General features: G+C 53.6%; 1 protein-coding gene across 1 annotated transcript; it reads right to left on the bottom strand.

The window, feature by feature from the left end:
* Positions 1–201: 201 nt before the first annotated feature.
* On the bottom strand, positions 202–16,581 carry LOC133359841 (intestinal mucin-like protein). Its single transcript, XM_061578392.1, has 15 exons — positions 16,205–16,581; positions 15,656–15,833; positions 14,433–14,683; positions 13,879–14,062; positions 12,842–13,061; positions 12,291–12,469; positions 10,742–10,814; positions 9,470–9,570; positions 8,931–8,962; positions 7,798–7,984; positions 6,985–7,016; positions 5,069–5,194; positions 3,181–3,223; positions 2,031–2,163; positions 202–399 (listed from the first exon to the last, which is right to left on the bottom strand). The coding sequence occupies exons 2-15, from the start codon at positions 15,801–15,803 to the stop codon at positions 243–245; spliced, it is 1,866 nt and encodes a 621-aa protein (XP_061434376.1). The 5' UTR covers positions 15,804–15,833; positions 16,205–16,581; the 3' UTR covers positions 202–242.
* Between the last annotated feature and the right edge of the window lie 1,096 nt (positions 16,582–17,677).

Below are 17,677 nucleotides of genomic sequence, written 5' to 3' on the forward strand. Positions count from 1 at the left end.
CACACCGCGGAGAAGTCGCCGGTCGGTCGTCGTTTCCGGCATCTCTCGGTTTGTTGGCCCACTTAGGGGGTGGACGCGGCGGGTTTCGGTGTATATCACGGGGGTCACCGCGGCGTGGCGAAGGAAGGTGGCGGGCGGGCGGGGGGGCGGTAAGGAGGAACGGAGGGGTGAGTGGGGGGCGGGGGCGGTGTGGGGGTGTCGTCGTCGTTGTCGTCGTCGTTGTTGTCGTTGCGGGCCGGCGTTCATTGGCAGAACTCGCAGTTGCACTCGCGGATGTACTTGTAGGAGTACTCCAGGACGGTGCCGTTGGTGCACCGCAGCGGAACGGACCGCTGCTCTGTCACCGTCTCCTGGCAACACTTGCACTCGTGGGCGATGCCGCCCGTATGGTAGTTCAGCCTGTGGGCAAAGCAAAACCGGGGGGGGGGGGTGGGGGGCAGGGGGGGACACGGCTCAGAAGCAGTCGTGGGTCGCCGCGCCCGCGCGCAGACAGCGCTTGGCCACAGATGGACCGCAAATGGCCGATCACTTGAAGGAGTCGTGATAGAGATTAGTCCGCACACGGGTAGAAGGTGGAAAGATGGAACAGATGGAGATTAGTCCGCACACACTGGTAGAAGGGAGTGAGATGGAACAGATGGAGATTAGTCCTCACACGGGTAGAAGGGGGTGAGATGGAACAGATGGAGATTAGTCCTCACACGGGTAGAAGGGGGTGAGATGGAACAGATGGAGATTAGTCCACACACGGGTAGAAGGGGGTGAGATGGAACAGATGGAGATTAGTCCTCACACGGGTAGAAGGGGGTGAGATGGAACAGATGGAGATTAGTCCGCACACGCTGGTAGAAGGGAGTGAGATGGAACAGATGGAGATTAGTCCACACACGGGTAGAAGGGAGTGAGATGGAACAGATGGAGATTAGTCCGCACACGCTGGTAGAAGCGAGTGAGATGGAACAGATGGAGATTAGTCCGCACACGCTGGTAGAAGGAAGTGAGATGAAACAGATGGAGATTAGTCCACACACTCTGCTGCTGTGCCGCCTTCGAGCTGACAGAACCAGCGGGTAACACCACCACCACCATCACCACCACCATCACCACCACCACCACCATCACCACCACCATCACCACCACCACCACCACCATCACCACCACCACGACCATCATCACCACCACCATCACCACCATCATCACCACCACCACCATCACCATCACCACGACCATCACCACCACCAACACCATCACCACGACCATCACCACATCACCACCATCACCACCATCACCATCATCACCACCACCATCACCACCATCATCACCATCACCACCACCACCATCATCACCACCATCATCATTACCACTATCACCACCATCACCATCACCACGACCATCACCACCACCATCATCACCACCACCATCACCACCACCACCATCACCATCACCACGACCATCACCACCACCATCACCACGACCATCACCACATCACCACCACCATCATCACCACCATCATCATCACCACCATCACCATCATCACCACGACCATCACCACCACCATCATCACCACCACCATCACCACCACCACCATCACCATCACCACGACCATCACCACCACCATCACCACGACCATCACCACATCACTACCACCATCACCACCACCATCAACATCATCATCATCATCACCACCATCACCACCATCATCATCATCATCACCACCATCACCACGACCATCACCACCACCACCATTACCACGACCATCACCACCATCATCACCACCACCATCACCACCACCATCACCACCACCATCATCATCATCACCATCATCATCACCATCATCATCACCATCATCATCACCACCATCACCACCATCATCACCATCATCACCACCACCATCATCACCACCACCATCATCACCACCACCATCACCATCACCACCACCACAATCACCATCACCACGACCATCACCACCACCACCACCATCACCACCATCACCACCACCACCATCAACATCACCACTATCATTGGCTTACCGGGAAAGGGAGAGGCACATTCCGCTGCAGTGGCTCAGGGAGATGTCGTCGGACACGCAGCTATCCACCTGGATCTTCTCCAAGGACGTCAGCACCTCGCACTTGGTGATGGACGCATCCGGGTCTTTCTCACCTGCGCGGCACGAGTAGCAACATCATCATCATCATCAGCAGCAGCAGCAGCAGGATCATCATCATCATCAGCAGCAGCAGCAACATTAGCAGCAGCAGCAGAAGTAGGAGCAGCATCATCGTCAGCAGCAGAATCATCATCATCATCAGCAGCAGCAGCAGGATCATCAGCAGCAGAATCCTCATCATCATCAGCAGCAGAATCATCATCAGCAGCAGCAGCAGAATCATCATCAGCAGCAGAATTATTATCAGCAGCAGAATCATCATCATCAGCAGCAGCATCATCAACAGCAGCAGAATCATCATCATCAGCAGCAGAATCATCATCATCAGCAGCAGAATCATCATCAGCAGCAGAATCAGAATCCGCAGGATCATCATCACACAGCAAAATCAATAGCAGCAGAATCCTCATCATCATCATCATCAGCAGCAGAATCATCATCATCATCAGCAGCATCATCATCCGCGTCATCATCATCGGCCCCGTCTGCCGATTAAATCTCAACGCATCGTTTCTCCCGGAGCAGGAATCCGATGAGCTGCCAGGGGTTAGCGACGTTTGCGACGACAAACGCCGATGGCCAAGAGGGTGAGCAAAGTCACTAAACATATAAACGTATATATATAAAAGAGTGCGTGTGTGTGTGTGTGTCTACATGAGTCTTGCAATCGTAGGGCAAAATATCTCATTTATATTTGTTTTGTGTAGTGTAGTGTATAGTGTAGTGTATAGTGTAGTGTATAGTGTAGTGTGTAGTGTAGTGTATAGTGTAGTGTATATAGTAGTGTACAGTGTAGTGTTCATATATAGTAGTGTATGGTGTAGTGTATATAGTAGTATATAGTGTAGTGTATAGTGTAGTGTATAGTGTAGTGTATATAGTAGTGTGTAGTGTAGTGTGCATATATAGTAGTGTATAGTGTAGTGTATATAGTAGTGTATAGTGTAGTGTATATAGTAGTGTATAGTGTAGTGGGACACCCTGTATGCATGCAAAGTACAAAAACTCACATGACAGAGGACAGCATCCAAAGTCATCGTAGATGGGGTCCGACTGGTAGGAAGACAAAGCCAAACAGCACAAATCGCACACAGAACAAACAGTTTGACTTTAGAAGCTAACCACCCCCCCTGCCTTTCCTGCAGAGGTCACAATCGGGTACCCGATACCCGTACCCGGCCGGGTATCGGGTAGGGTACCCGTTTGCGACCCTGGTGCGGCCGGGTACGGGTACGGGTAAGGAATCAAAACCCGTTTGCGACCTCTGCTTTCCTGATGAGGACTGCTTGCATTGCGATCGCAATTTCGTGTTTTTGTTTGTTATTTTCTTTGAAGCTATCGACGTGACTTTACTGAAAGACCCCAAGAATGTGAATTCCCGTGGTGAACGAAAGCTCGCCGTCGCCTGATGAAGCTGGTTGTAAATGTCGTGGCTTGGCTCTCCAACACACCGGTGTGCTGTACTAGTATACTACACTATACACTACACTATACACTACACTACAATACACTACCATACACTATACACTACTATACACTACACTATACACTACACTATACATTACACTACTAAACATTATCCATACACTATACACTACTATACACTACACTATACACTACACTACTATACACTACCATACACTATACACTACTATACACTACACTATACACTACACTACTATACACTACCATACACTATACACTACTATACACTACACTATACACTACACTATACACTACACTACTATACACTACCATACACTATACACTACACTACACACTACTACTATACACTCCACTATACACTACACTATACACTACCATGCACTATACACTACACTATACACTACACTATACACTACTATACACTACACTATACACTAGTATTGTACTAGTGACGAATTCGCCACGTTCTGTTGACGTGACAACCCTTACTCGTTGGCCATGTCGGGTCGCGGTGGGTTTTAACGACACATTTATATATTTACGCTAACCCCCAAAACACCTCTTATCATGGACGAAAGCTTCAAGTCGAGATTTTACGCGCGAGGCGTTCCTCCCCGAACGCTAGGCCTCGGCAGGGTAAGGTAAAAGTGTAAAAACAACGAGCCTACCTTTACCCTACCTTTAACCTTACCACAATACAATCACTCTACCCTACCTTTTACCCTTTAGCAGGGTAAGTTAAAAGTGTAAAAACAACGAGCCTACATTTACCCTACCTTTTACCTTACCACAATACAATCACTCTACCCTACATTTTACCCTTTAGCAGGTAAGGTAAAAGTGTAAAAAGCAACGAGCCTACATTTACCCTAACTTTTACCTTACCACAATACAATCACTCTACCCTACATTTTACCCTTTAGCAGGTAAGGTAAAAGTGTAAAAAGCAACGAGCCTACATTTACCCTAACTTTTACCTTACCACAATACAATCACTCTACCCTACATTTTACCCTTTAGCAGGTAAGGTAAAAGTGTAAAAAGCAACGAGCCTACATTTACCCTAACTTTTACCTTACCACAATACAATCACTCTACCCTACATTTTACCCTTTAGCAGGTAAGGTAAAAGTGTAAAAAGCAACGAGCCTACATTTACCCTACTATTTACCTTACCACAATACAATCACTCTACCCTACATTTTACCCTTTAGCAGGTAAGGTAAAAGTGTAAAAAGCAACGAGCCTACATTTACCCTAACTTTTACCTTACCACAATACAATCACTCTACCCTACATTTTACCCTTTAGCAGGTAAGGTAAAAGTGTAAAAACAACGAGACTACTTTTTACCCTACCCTTTACCCTTACCCCTTGGCATGTCGACACCTTTACCTTTACCCGGTAAAAATGGTACAATTACCATACCTTGCCGAGGCCTACCGAACGTACCTTGCACTTGCTGAAGTCGAATGGCGCGCAGGTGATCATCTTCTCGACGATGGCGGCCGAGCCGCTGACGGCGGTGCAGGAGAAACGAAGGCACATGTCGTTGTTGTCTGTCCACGTGTCGCCGACCTGCGCGCAAACGCCGGCATTCACGGCAGCGGTTGGTTGGTTTGCACGTGCGGAACGCGTCCATTTACCGGAATTCCTCCGTTGATATGCTGTTGATATGCAAATTCCTTTGTCAAGGCGCTCTTCCCCCCCCCCCCTAACCCAGCTTAAAAAATTACGCTGCCAAGCTTGGGCGGTGTTCATTCAGCGCTGTCTTTCCGACAGACCTGTTCTTCACCTGAGGACGGGCTGCTTGCGTTGTGGCCGAAACGTCGTGAGAATTGTATTATTTTATTATGTTTTATTTTTATTATTTTATTATTTCCCTTCTACGTGACTTTACCGAAAGAACCAAGAAGATGAATCCCTGCAGTCACGAAAGCTTTAAATCGTGCGTACTCATGCGCGTAAGGCGACCGTGGCTGAGCCAGTGCAGGACAACAAAATAATACATGACAACAACAGCAACAAGCAGCAGTTCTCAATGTAGTATAGTGGTGTGGGAAATAGTGTGTAGTAGTGTAGTGTTTAATAGTGTAGTGTATAGTAGTGTACTGTAGTGTAGTGTATAGTAGAGTCGTGTAATAGTGTAGTGTATAGTGTAGTGTATAGTAGCGTAGCGTTTAATAGTTTAGTGTATAATGGTGTATAGTAGTGTAGTGTATAGTAGTGCAATGTATAGCAGTGCAGTGTACAGTAGTGTAGTTTATAGTGTATAGTAGTGTAGTGTATAGTAGTGCAGTGTACAGTAGTGTAGTGTATACTATAGTGTATAGTAGTGTAGTATATACTATAGTGTATAGCAGTGTATAGTGTAGTGTATAGTGTAGTGTATACTATAGTGTATAGTAGTGTATAGTGTAGTGTATACTGTAGTGTATAGTAATGTATAGTGTAGTGTATATTGTCGTGTATACTATAGTGTATAGTAGTGTATAGTGTAGTGTATAGTGTAGTGTATACTATAGTGTATAGTGTAGTGTATAGTGTAGTGTATAGTGTAGTGTATACTATAGTGTATAGTGTAGTGTATAGTGTAGTGTATAGTAGTGTATAGTGTAGTGTATAATAGGTTGTGTGTACGTTGAACTTCTTTAGCACCACTGTACGTAGCCAAATGCGCTTAAACTCGTTTTGCTTATTGCTGCCAGGTGCTAAGGACACTATTGACCTATGTCGCTCTTTTCTCGAAGCGATCATGATGATAATAGGTTTTTTACCCTTTTATCTGGAAACAAAACTGACACCCGTTTACAAGGGATCATGTTTGCATTAACCACAATACCTGCGGTCATCTGATGACGCCAAAAGGCGTCATCTGGGTCGAACACCATATGAGACTGGGCTCTAAAAAAACAGAAGCTGTCTCGGGTGTGGACCAATCAATTTCAAAGACAATGCATACATTATCAGAGTGCTGTTTTTTTCTTGTTTGCATTTTGACCGCAGGTATTGTAGTTAATGCAAACATCATCCCTTGTAAAAAGGTGTCAGTTTTGTTGCCACATTAAAGGGTAAAACAACCTATTATCATATTTTGCTACTGGCAAAGGAGGTCTCATGATGAGGCTTGTCAGCATCATTATCATGACGTGGACATTCACGGCAGTCGAATACTCTCAAATGCGCAGTGATGCTGATTCTAAATGTGGAGACAAATCCACGCCACCACAGGGAGAGCGAGAGAGACACAAACTCCAAATATACAGCAGTTGGGTCGGGATCGAACCCACAGTCTGCGGCTCAGGGCGGTCGCCACCGCCACCGCCGCTGGTCAGCGAGGCATCGCGTGATGGGCGTCGCGAGCTCACCTGATAGACGGAGCCGCTGTGTCTGCAGGCAGCTGAAAGAGAAAAGCAGCACAGAGCTCGGTCAAAACCCGCGGTACGGAAAGACGGCGCTTCTCTTCCGTGACCCACTCCCATGACCTTTCCCGTGACCCTAGCCCATGAACCTTTCTTGTGACTCTCGCCCGTGACCAGCTCCCGTGACTCTTGTTGTGTATGTTGGGTGGGTATAAATACAACAATCTCTCCCGTGACCTTTCCCGTGACCCTGTCCCGTGACCATGTCCCATGAACCTCTCCCATGACCCTAGCCCATGAACCTCTCCCATGAACCTCTCCTGTGACTCTCTCCCGTGACCAGCTCCCGTAACTCTTGTTGTGTATGTGGGGTGGGCATAAGTACAAAAATCTCTCCCCGTGACCCTGTCCCGTGACCCTGTACCGTGACACTGTCCTACGACCTCTCCCATGACCTTTTCTATGACCCTCTGCTGTGACTCTCTCTCGTGCGTGATCCGATGCAATGACCTCTCCCGTGACCCTATCCCGTGACCTACTCCCATGACCTCTTCCGTGACCTCTCCCGTGACCTCTCCCGTGACCTCTCCCGTGACCTCACCCACGACCTCTCCCCTGAATCTCTTCCATGACCTCTCCCGTGACCTCTTTCGCGACCTCTCCTGTGACACTCTCCCATGACCTCTCCCGTGACCTCTCCCGTGACCTCTCCCCTGAATCTCTCCCGTGACCTCTCCCCAGAATCTCTCCCGTGACCCTCTCCCGTGACCCCCTCCCGTGAACTCCCTGCCCGTGACCCCTCACGGCCTCGCTCCTCACCGCACTCCACGCGGGGGCAGCATGTGGTGGTGATGATGTCCTCCGTGATGGGGGTGGGCGCTGGGACCAGGTTGACCCCGATGGGGCAGGTGATAGTGGGCAGCTTGCAGGGCAGCGCCGTGCGCTCCACGTTGCCTCCCTCCAGGCACTCGCACTGTTCGCAGCCCTCCTTCCATTGGTCCCCGACCTGCGCCGAGTCAACCAATCGTCAGCCAAGCCGTCCAGTCGGTCGCTCGGCCAGTCAGCCAATCGTAAGCCAGCGAGCCAGCCGGTCGCTCGGCCAGTCAGCCAATCGTAAGCCAGTCGGCCGATCGGTCGCCCGGCCAGTCAGCCAATCGTAAGCCAGCGAGCCGGTCGGTTGGTCAGCCAGTCAGCCAATGGTAAGCCAGCGAGCCGGCCGGTCGCTCGGCCAGTCAGCCAATCGTAAGCCAGGTGGCCGGCCAGTCACTCGGCCAGTCAGCCAATCGTAAGCCAGCCGGCCGATCGTTCGCTCGGCCAGTCATCCAATCGTAAGCCAGCCGGCCGGCCGGTCGCTCGGCCAGTCAGCCAATTGTCAGCCGGCGGACCAGTCTGTTGCTGGGGCCAGTCAACCAATTGTCAGCCGGCGGACCAGTCTGTTGCTGGGGCCAGTCAACCAATCGTCAGCCGGCGGACCAGTCTGTTGCTGGGGCCAGTCAACCAATCGTCAGCCGGCGGACCAGTCTGTTGCTGGGGTCAGTCAACCAATTGTCAGCCGGCGGACCAGTCTGTTGCTGGGGTCAGTCAACCAATCGTCAGCCGGCGGACCAGTCTGTTGCTGGGGCCAGTCAACCAATTGTCAGCCGGCGGACCAGTCTGTTGCTGGGGTCAGTCAACCAATCGTCAGCCAGCCGATCGGCCGGTCAATGTATGCGTAGTCAGGTGCGAGGATTTAGCCTCGTCATTCGCGACGAGCGATATGCGTTTCCGGAGGTGCTCGCGGATTGGCGAAACGTCGCGGGCAGTGGCACTGCCCCACTTTCGAAAAACCGATAATCAGATATTGATTCGGAGGGAAGGCCGAAGACGTACACGCCAACGTTCATAGGAAAGGTTTAAGTAGAGGGGGGGGGGCATGGCGAGTATTAGTGGCGATGGTACGAAGAGGTACTCACGTATTTCGGTTCACCGCTGTCTGACCAACACTCTGTGAAAAAACACGCACAGAGCGCAGAGGTCACAACCAGGATCTCACGTGGCACATGGGTGAGTGTATGGATGTGTGCGTGTGTCCATAGTTGTGTGTATGTATGTTGAATTTCTTTTGCGCACTAGGTAGCCAACCGTGCTAATTGGAGGTGCGGGTGGAAGGACAAATGTGCTTGTGTGTGTGTATGCGTTCGTGCGTGTGCGTATGTGTTTGTGGTAGCGGTTAGCGCTATGCTTGCGATATGAACACGGCAACCAGAGTTTGATTCCCGCTCACGGCTAACACCAGCGACAGCGATTATCTGAACTGGTCCTGGGCCTCCCCTAGGTATGTAGTAAACATCGCCACTGGGGAGACAAAGGCGACCAGGCGTGGTGCTGGCCACCGACCCCCTCGTGTGCCAGTGTCGGCCTGCATAGGTGCCCGCGACTAACAGCACACTTGCCCCGATAGTCTCAGGCCACAGGCTACACGGGCTACACCTTTGCTGCGTGCCCGCGTTACCTGGACACGTGGTCACGCAGGTGGAGGATCCGGCCTGCAGCAGCTGCTGTCCGTCCCCGCAGTAGCAGCCCTCTCCCTTCCACAGGTTCGATGCATCGATTCTGAACGGACGGAGGAGACAGCCGCGTCAAGAGCGCGCCGACATACGACGGCAGCGCCGCCCGTGCAAGGCACATGATCGCACTTTGAGGCCGCCGCGTGAAAGTGCCGAAAGGCTCGCGGCAGGAGGTCACCCACCCCCTCGTGTGCCGTTCCGGCCTTCATAGGTGCTCGCTAACAGCACTTGCCTAGGTAGGGTGGGTTGACCGAGATGACAAAGATAAAGATCCCCTGTATAGCCTTAACAGACTGTAGGGGCAAGTGCTGTTAACGAGCACCTATGAAGGCCGGAACGGCACACGAGGGGGTGGGTGGCCAGCACCACGCCCGACCACCTTTGTCTCCCTAGCGGCGATGTTTACACACCGCACCAGGTACTGTTTTTTGAGGCTGAATCGACCTAGGGGAGGCCCGGGACCGGGAATCGAACCCGGGTCGCCAGGTTCATAGTGCAGCGTGCTAACCGCTACATTACTACAGCTCCCCACACACACACACACACACAGACGCCGGATGCCAACATCAATGCCCCGTCATTTGCCACAAAAGTGACGGTGACGTCACCACGGCGCCCGTGCCAGGCACAGGTGCCACGGGTTGACCGACTGAGATGACTGGCCGATGCACCGCCTGTGCCAGGCTAGGTGCAGGAGGAGGTCACGGGACAGACCCAGGTGGTGCCACGGGGTCGACCGACTGAGATGAATGGCCGATTCACCACCTGTGCCATGGGTTGTCTGGCTGAGATGAATGGAAGATGCACCAGCTGTATCCCCTACTTTGCCACATTGCGGCATTTTAGCCACCCGGCGCTCCGCTCGTTATTGTGAGCGTCGCTCCTCTGCCCTCCGTTGTTGCTGGAGGTCGACTGCCTCCAACTGCCCAGTATCAGCAACAGCGTCCTTCACAAGCCTCCTCCTCCATAGAGGCTGATCTTGACACCGCTGGTACCGGTCATCGGCAAGTCTACTCAGCTCCACGTCCTCTCGTACCGCATCAGCTCTATCTCCTCTCCAGCCCGTGTCGTGCCCGTTTAGCCCCCCTCTATGTGGCCAAACTCGAAGCCACTTTTGGCATGCGGCGGCTGGGCATGCGGGCTGCGTGACCCAGCCAACGCAGACATACACGGACACACACACAGACACTCACTCGCCCACATGGAGACTTCCTTACCTGTCCAGGCCACACACAGGTGTAGCCTTTGTCTCGCAGTACTTGTACACCATGTTCCCAGGGCATGTAAACGCTGCACACACACAAAGACAAAGACAAAGATCCCCCATATAACCTTAACAGACTGTTCGGGCAAGTGCTACTCGTTGATAGGTGCTACTCGTTAGCGAGTAGCACCTATGAAGGCCGGCACGGCACACGAGGGGGTGGGTGGCCAGCATCACGCCCGGCCGACTTTGTCTCCCTAATGACGATGTTTGTACACACCGCACCAGGTACTCATTTGAGACTGTGTCGACCTAGGGAAGGCCCAAGACCAATTCAGATAATCGTCACCGGTATTGGTCATGAGCAGGAATCGAACTCAGGTCGCCAGGTTCATAGCGCAGTGCGCTAACCGCTACACTACACACACAATAACAACAACAACAATCGTCATTCGCCATGAAGTGGTGGTGATATTACCGCGACGCCTGTGCCAGACTAGGTGCACCTTGAGGCTACGTGAAGTGTTGAACGCCCGCTGGCAGGAGGTCACGGGGCAGACCCAGCAGGTGCCACGGGTGACTGACTGAGATGACTACTGGCCGATGCACCACCTGTGTCCCCCACTGTGCCAGGCTAGGTGCAGGAGGAGGTCACGGGGCAGACCCAGCAGGTGCCACGGGTCGACTGACTGAGATGACTACTGGCCGATGCACCACCTGTGCCCCCCTACTATGCCAACTACACACACACGCGCACACACACACACACACAGTCTCGGCACAACCCTTGAGCGCTGATACCACCGCTGCCAGCCACAAGCGTCTCCACGAGATGGGGGCTGCTCTCGAAGGGTATTTGGCCTACTCTTCCACGCTGGCCAGTACATCTCTGGAAGAGGTGAGAGTTCCCACATTTTACACCCCACTACGGCTGATCGACTCTGGTGTACCCATTAATGCGTGCGAGGTCGGCGGAGGCTCTGCATCGGATGCGTCACACTCGACGCTTCGGATCAAAGGGGTCACACTCCACCCTTCACACGGAAGGCATCACACTCCACACTTCGTACCAGAGGTCGCAACCGGGTACTTGATACCCGTACCCTACCCGATACCCGGCTATCCGTACCCGGCCGGGTACGGGTATCCGTTTGCGACCCTGGTGCGGCCGGGTACGGGTAGGCCGTGAGTCACTGGTGAGTAACCGTTTGTCACTCATTTCCCAACGTCTTGTCTCTTCTCACAATTCAAGTTCCTAGAATCAACCCACCCACGCCTGCAACATGGTTTCATCCCAGAGGTCGCAATCGGGTACCCGATACCCGTACCCTACCCAATACCCGGCCGGGTACGGGTAGCCGGGTATTGGGTAGGGTTCGGGTATGGGTACCCGATTGCGACCCTGGTGCGGCCGGGTACGGGTACGGGTAAGGAATCAAAACCCGTTTGCGACCTCTGCTTCGTACTCCACGCTTCACACGGGACGCGTCAACGCTCCACGCTGCATGCCGGCGGACGCGTTGCACCGGGAGACGTCGCGACGGCCTGCGCGGCGAACTCACGGCACTTGTCGGGGACGAGCGGGCGCCAGTTGACGCACACTCCGGCGCGGCCGCACTCGGCCGCGGCGAGCTGGGCCCCGGCGCAGTCCAGGGCCTCTGTGCGTGGCTTGCAGTGGTCGCTCTTGCAGCCCTCCAAGTAGCCCGACAGGTCTACCACAGCGGAGCATGACTGGAACGTCCTGCGGTCACCGGGGGGGGGGGGGGGGGGGGGGAGATCCGTAGTCAGAGACCCGTAGACTCAGAGACACATAGACTCACAGACCCGTAGACTCACAGACCCATAGACTCACAGACCCGTAGACTCAGAGACACGTAGACTCAGAGACCCGAAGACTCACAGACCCGTAGACTCACAGACCGACAGACCCACAGACCCACAGACCCACAGACCTGTAGACTCACAGAGCCACAGACCCACAGACCCATAGACTCACAGAACCACAGACCCACAGACCCATAGACTCACAGACCCATACACCCACAGACCCGTAGACCCACAGACCCACATTCCCGCGGCGCCCGCACGCGAACGAGACCGACGAGCAACTCACTGCAGGATGAGCGCGTTGCACTCGTCGGCTCCGGCGCACGTCATCGCCTGCGTGGCGCCGCCGGCGCAGCTCAGCTTTGCGGGCAGCAGCACGCGCATGCATTGCGGCTTGTCCGGGTCGTCCGTCATCCAGTCGCCCGCCACCACGGCGCAGCACTCGGCCGCCCGCGGAATTCCGTCGCGGCCCATGCAGTCGTCCTTGCGCATGTTGTTGCACGTGCCTGCGGCCGTGGTGGCGACGGTGACAGACAGGGGGGTGGGGGGTGGGAGATATAAGGGAGGTTTGAAGCTTTCGTGACTGCAAGGATTCATATATTCTTAGGTTTTTTCGGTAAAGTCACGTAGGTAAAAAATAAAAATTAATAAAAGTAAAATAAAATAAAAATCACGACGTTTCGGAGGCAACACAAGCCTCCGTCTTCAGGTGGAACCGTCACAGCACGATAGCTGTATCACTTGCTACAGCTATCGTGCTGTGGCGGTTTAATTTTAATTTTATTTTTATCAATTTAATTTTTTTAACTACGTGACTTTACCGAAAAAACGTAAGAATAGGTACAAGGGAGGTTTACTCGCTGCACTGCCCTCATCATCTCTCTCCCCATTGCCTCTGCTACCCTTCCCGTACCCTGCAGAGATTCCCACACCCTCCGGTGGCTACCCGTGTCTTACGACAACCTCGCCGTGCGCCCCTGGATCTTCCTGTGCCGATTGCATTCCTCCCGGTGTGTTTCTGCGTCTACATCTGTCTCTCCGTGTCTCCCCGTGTCTACACATGTCTCCCCGTATCTCCCCATGTCTCTCCACGTCTCCCCATTCCTTCCCTATGCTTCCCCGTGCCTCGCCGTGCATTCTCACGCCTCCCCCTGTCTCTCTCTCTCTGCATCTTCCTGCATCTCTCTACGCCTCCCCGTGTCTCCACCGGCGCATCTCTCATCCCATGTGCGTCTCTCTCTCTCTCTCCCTCTCTGTCCCCCGCGTTTCTCTCCCCACGGGCGGATTTGCCGGTCCCTCTCCGCGTCTCCGCGTCTCGCGTACCGCACTGTCCCTGCGTGTTGTCCCAGAAGATATCTCGTGGCAGGTCGATGAGGAAGCCGAGGCCGTTGAACTGCACGCGGACGCGCAGGTCCTTGATGAAGATGATGTCGTCGGTCTTGACGGTGGACACCTGGAAGCCGCGCTCATTGAAGGGTGCCTTCTTGGTCTTCCCGTTCAACATGAACTGCCGGGGGAGAGAGAGAGAGACGACGACGAGGGAGATGAGAGAGAGAGGAGACAGAGGGAGGTCACGGTACAGCCACAGCAGCAGGCCGGACGGCTGGGGAGGGTGGCAACTTCCATATCCCGTGGGGGGGGGGGGGGGGGGGAGGGGGTGCGGATGGCACGCAGTAGGAGGGTGGCCTGCCAAGCCGAGACAAGCCGGCGAGAAGGGGAATAAAAATAAACTGAACTATATATTTTTTCTTGTGACCAGGTCTAAGACCCCCCACCACTGAGCTGCTACTAAGCCGCCATTTTGGCAGAAGCGACACCTGACCACGTGGTGGCCTATCCCCGTCGCCGCCGCCATCGTCGCCCCGGAGGCCACACACCTTGCGCTCGCTGGGATTGCCGCTGGAAGTCATGGTGGCGCGCAGGACGTTGCCCTGGTAGGAGATGACGAGGCCTCGCGTGCACGAGGAGGCCAGCGGCGTCGAGACGCAGTCGAAGTTGTCGGCGACGATGGTGAAGTCGTGGAGCTTCTCCCGCTCCTCCACAAGGATGTACGAACAGTTGCCCGGTGAGGAGAAGCGCGCGCCGTCGAAGGTCTGCATGTGCGTGTCGCCGAAGCCCGTGCAGATGCCTGCGGGAAGCGCGTGTGCGGACGGAGGGGATGGAGGAGGTGAGCGGCGACGCATTGGCGAGTCACGTGACGAACGAAACAATTTCCTATTTTACCAGCTCAGGGCTCACTGAGCTATGTAGCTCTTTTTGTCGAAGTGAGACTTGCCCTATCACAGATCAAGTTCAAGTTTCAAGTTTATTTATTAGGTATAGCCCTGTGAGCCATTCGGCTCTTGAATCGGGTGCAACCGCAACAAACAGAAAACAAAAACATGAACAAGAAAACACTTTAAAGTGACTAAACAGAAAATCCAAGAAAAGACAGCAAAATATTGCAGAAAAAGCACCGTAGACCAACACTGTGTGCAAAAATCCCAGTGAGATGCAAGTCAAACAACAACAACAACAACCACAAGACAACTTAGATTAAGGCCATCAGTCTAAGATGATAGCGGCTCAACTTTGGGGCGGCTTCTCATGATCATGATCACTTGGACATTCATAGCAGCAGATACAGAAACCCGTAGATATGCATAGAGACCCATAGAGAAACATAAAGACCCGTAGACTAAAATAAAACTATCCTATCTTCTTGGTTCCTTCGGTAAAGTCACGTAGAAGGGAAGTAATAAAATAATAAAAATAAAACATAATAAAATAATTCTCACGACGTTTCGGCCATAACGAAAGCAGCCGTCCTCAGGTGAAGACCAGGTCTCCCCGACAGACCTAGGCTTGCGTTGTGGCCGAAACGTCGTGAGAATTATTTTATTATGTTTTATTATTTTTATTATTGTATTACTTTCCTTCTACGTGACTTTACCGAAAGAACCAAGAAGATGAATCCCTGCAGTCACGAAAGCTTTAAATCGAAAACTATCCTATTTTGTATTTTACCAGGTCCTCTCGTCTCCCCCGACCTCTCTGTCACCCCGTTGACCTCCGCTGACCCCCCCCCCCTTCCCCAGCCCCCCCCCTCCCCCAAACTCACAGTCGCACTCCCAGTGGTAGCAGCAGCCGTCGGGGTCGGTGACGCGTCGCGAGGGGCGGCCCGACTCGCAGGCGGGTGGTGTGGGTACCACGCACGGCCGCTTAGTCATTGAGACCTGCGACCCGTCGCCCATGCACGTCGCCAGCATGCAGTCGTTCTCGTTCCACTGCTCGCCCAGCTGCTCGCCACGAAGGGGGGGGGGGCGTGGGTGGGTTAGGGGTGGTGTGAGTGGGTTCAAGTTCAAGTTCATTGATTAGGTGTAGCCCTGTGAGCCATTCGGCTCTTGAATCAGGTGCAACCGCAACAAACAAAAAACTAAAACATGAACAAAAAAACTTCTTAAAGTGAATATGTGCCTGAGTGCAAACAGAAAATCCAAGAAAAGAGAGCAAAATATTGCAGTAAAAACACCGTGTACACCAACGCTGTGTGCAAAAATCCCAGTGAGATGCAAGTCAAACAAGAACAATAGCGCCTCAGCGGTCGTTTGGGTCCTGTCCCCTTAGCATCTACGTAGTTGCGTGCGTCTGACTGTGCCCCTCGGCTTGCCTTGCGCGGAGGGTTGAGCTGGTGGCAGTTGTTGGGCGGTATCGTCGGCGGAAGAACCGTCGGCACTTGTGGCGCCGTGGTCTGCCCGGCGCCCACGGTTTGGGCACCAGTCGACTGAATTCTGCCTTCGGTGGTCGCGACCGGCGCCGCTGTCGTGCGGACCGGGGCCGCTGTCGTGCGGACCGGCCCGGCCGTTGTCGTAACCGCTGAGGACGTCGCTTCGAGCTCAGCCGCTGTCGTCTGCACAGCCGTCGTGGCGGATGTTGTCTGCCGTTCGGCGACTGTTGTCCTCACCGGGGCAGCGGTCGTTGGGATCGCCGTGACGGCAATTGTCGTTGCCACCGTAGTTTGTCCTGAGGCAGCTGTTGTCTGCACTGGGCCGGCTGTTGTCTGCACTGGACCGGCTGTTGTCTGCACTGGGCCGGCTGTTGTTTCGACTGGTCCTGCTGTCGTCTGCACTGGACCAGCTGTCGTCTGCACTGGGCCGGCTGTCGTCTCCACTGGACCGGCTGTTGTCTGGACTGGTCCTGCAGTGGTCTGCACTTGACCGGCTGTTGTCTGCACTGAACCAGATGTTGTCTGCACTTGACCGGCTGTTGTCTGCACTTGACCGGCTGTTGTCTGCACTGGACCAGCTGTTGTCTGCACTTGACCGGCTGTTGTCTGCACTGGACCGGCTGTTGTCTGGACTGGACCGGCTGTTGTCTGCACTGGGCCGGATGTTGTCTGCACTGGACCAGCTGTTGTCTGCACTTGACCGGCTGTTGTCTGCACTTGACCGGCTGTTGTCTGCACTGGACCAGCTGTTGTCTGCACTTGACCAGCTGTTGTCTGGACTGGAACGGCTGTCGTCTGCACTGGACCAGCTGTCGTCTGCACTGGGCCGGCTGTTGTCTGCACTGGACCAGCTGTTGTCTGCACTTGACCGGCTGTTGTCTGCACTGGACCGGCTGTTGTCTGCACTTGACCGACTGTTGTCTGGACTGGTCCTGCTGTTGTCTGCACTGGACCCGCTGTTGTCTCCACTGGGCCTGCTGTTGTTGCTGCTGTTGTAGTGACAGCACCAGCTGTTGTCTGCACTTGACCTGCTGTTGTCTGCACTTGACCGGCTGTTGTCTGTACTGGTCCTGCTGTTGTCTGCAATGGACCGGCTGTCGTCTCCACTGGGCCTGCTGTCGTTGCTGCTGTTGTAGTGACTGCACCAGCTGTTGTCTGCACTTGACCTGCTGTTGTCTGCACTTGACCGGCTGTTGTCTGGACTGGTCCTGCTGTTGTCTGCACTGGACCGGCTGTTGTCGGTACTGGTCCTGCTGTTGTTGCTGCTGTTGTAGTTACTGCACCAGCTGTTGTCTGCACTGGACCAGCTGTTGTCTGCACTGGACCGGCTGTTGTCTGGACTGGTCCTGCTGTTGTCTGCAATGGACCGGCTGTCGTCTCCACTGGGCCTGCTGTTGTTGCTGCTGTTGTAGTTAC

Source organism: Lethenteron reissneri, chromosome 66 (assembly GCF_015708825.2).
Source record: "Lethenteron reissneri isolate LAM-NWPU_2019-01 chromosome 66, ASM1570882v1, whole genome shotgun sequence".
Taxonomy (NCBI): domain Eukaryota; kingdom Metazoa; phylum Chordata; class Hyperoartia; order Petromyzontiformes; family Petromyzontidae; genus Lethenteron; species Lethenteron reissneri.

Bases quoted from the DNA above. Each gene is read 5' to 3' on its own strand.
- LOC133359841 (XM_061578392.1), bottom strand. From the start codon at position 15,803: ATGCTGGCGACGTGCATGGGCGACGGGTCGCAGGTCTCAATGACTAAG. The intron at 10,815-12,290 runs GTGAGTTCGCCG...GTGTGTGTGCAG, and splicing joins GCTCGTCCCCGACAAGTGCC to CGTTTACATGCCCTGGGAAC. The intron at 7,017-7,797 runs GTGAGGAGCGAG...TTTCTCTTTCAG, and splicing joins CTGCCCCCGCGTGGAGTGCG to CTGCCTGCAGACACAGCGGC.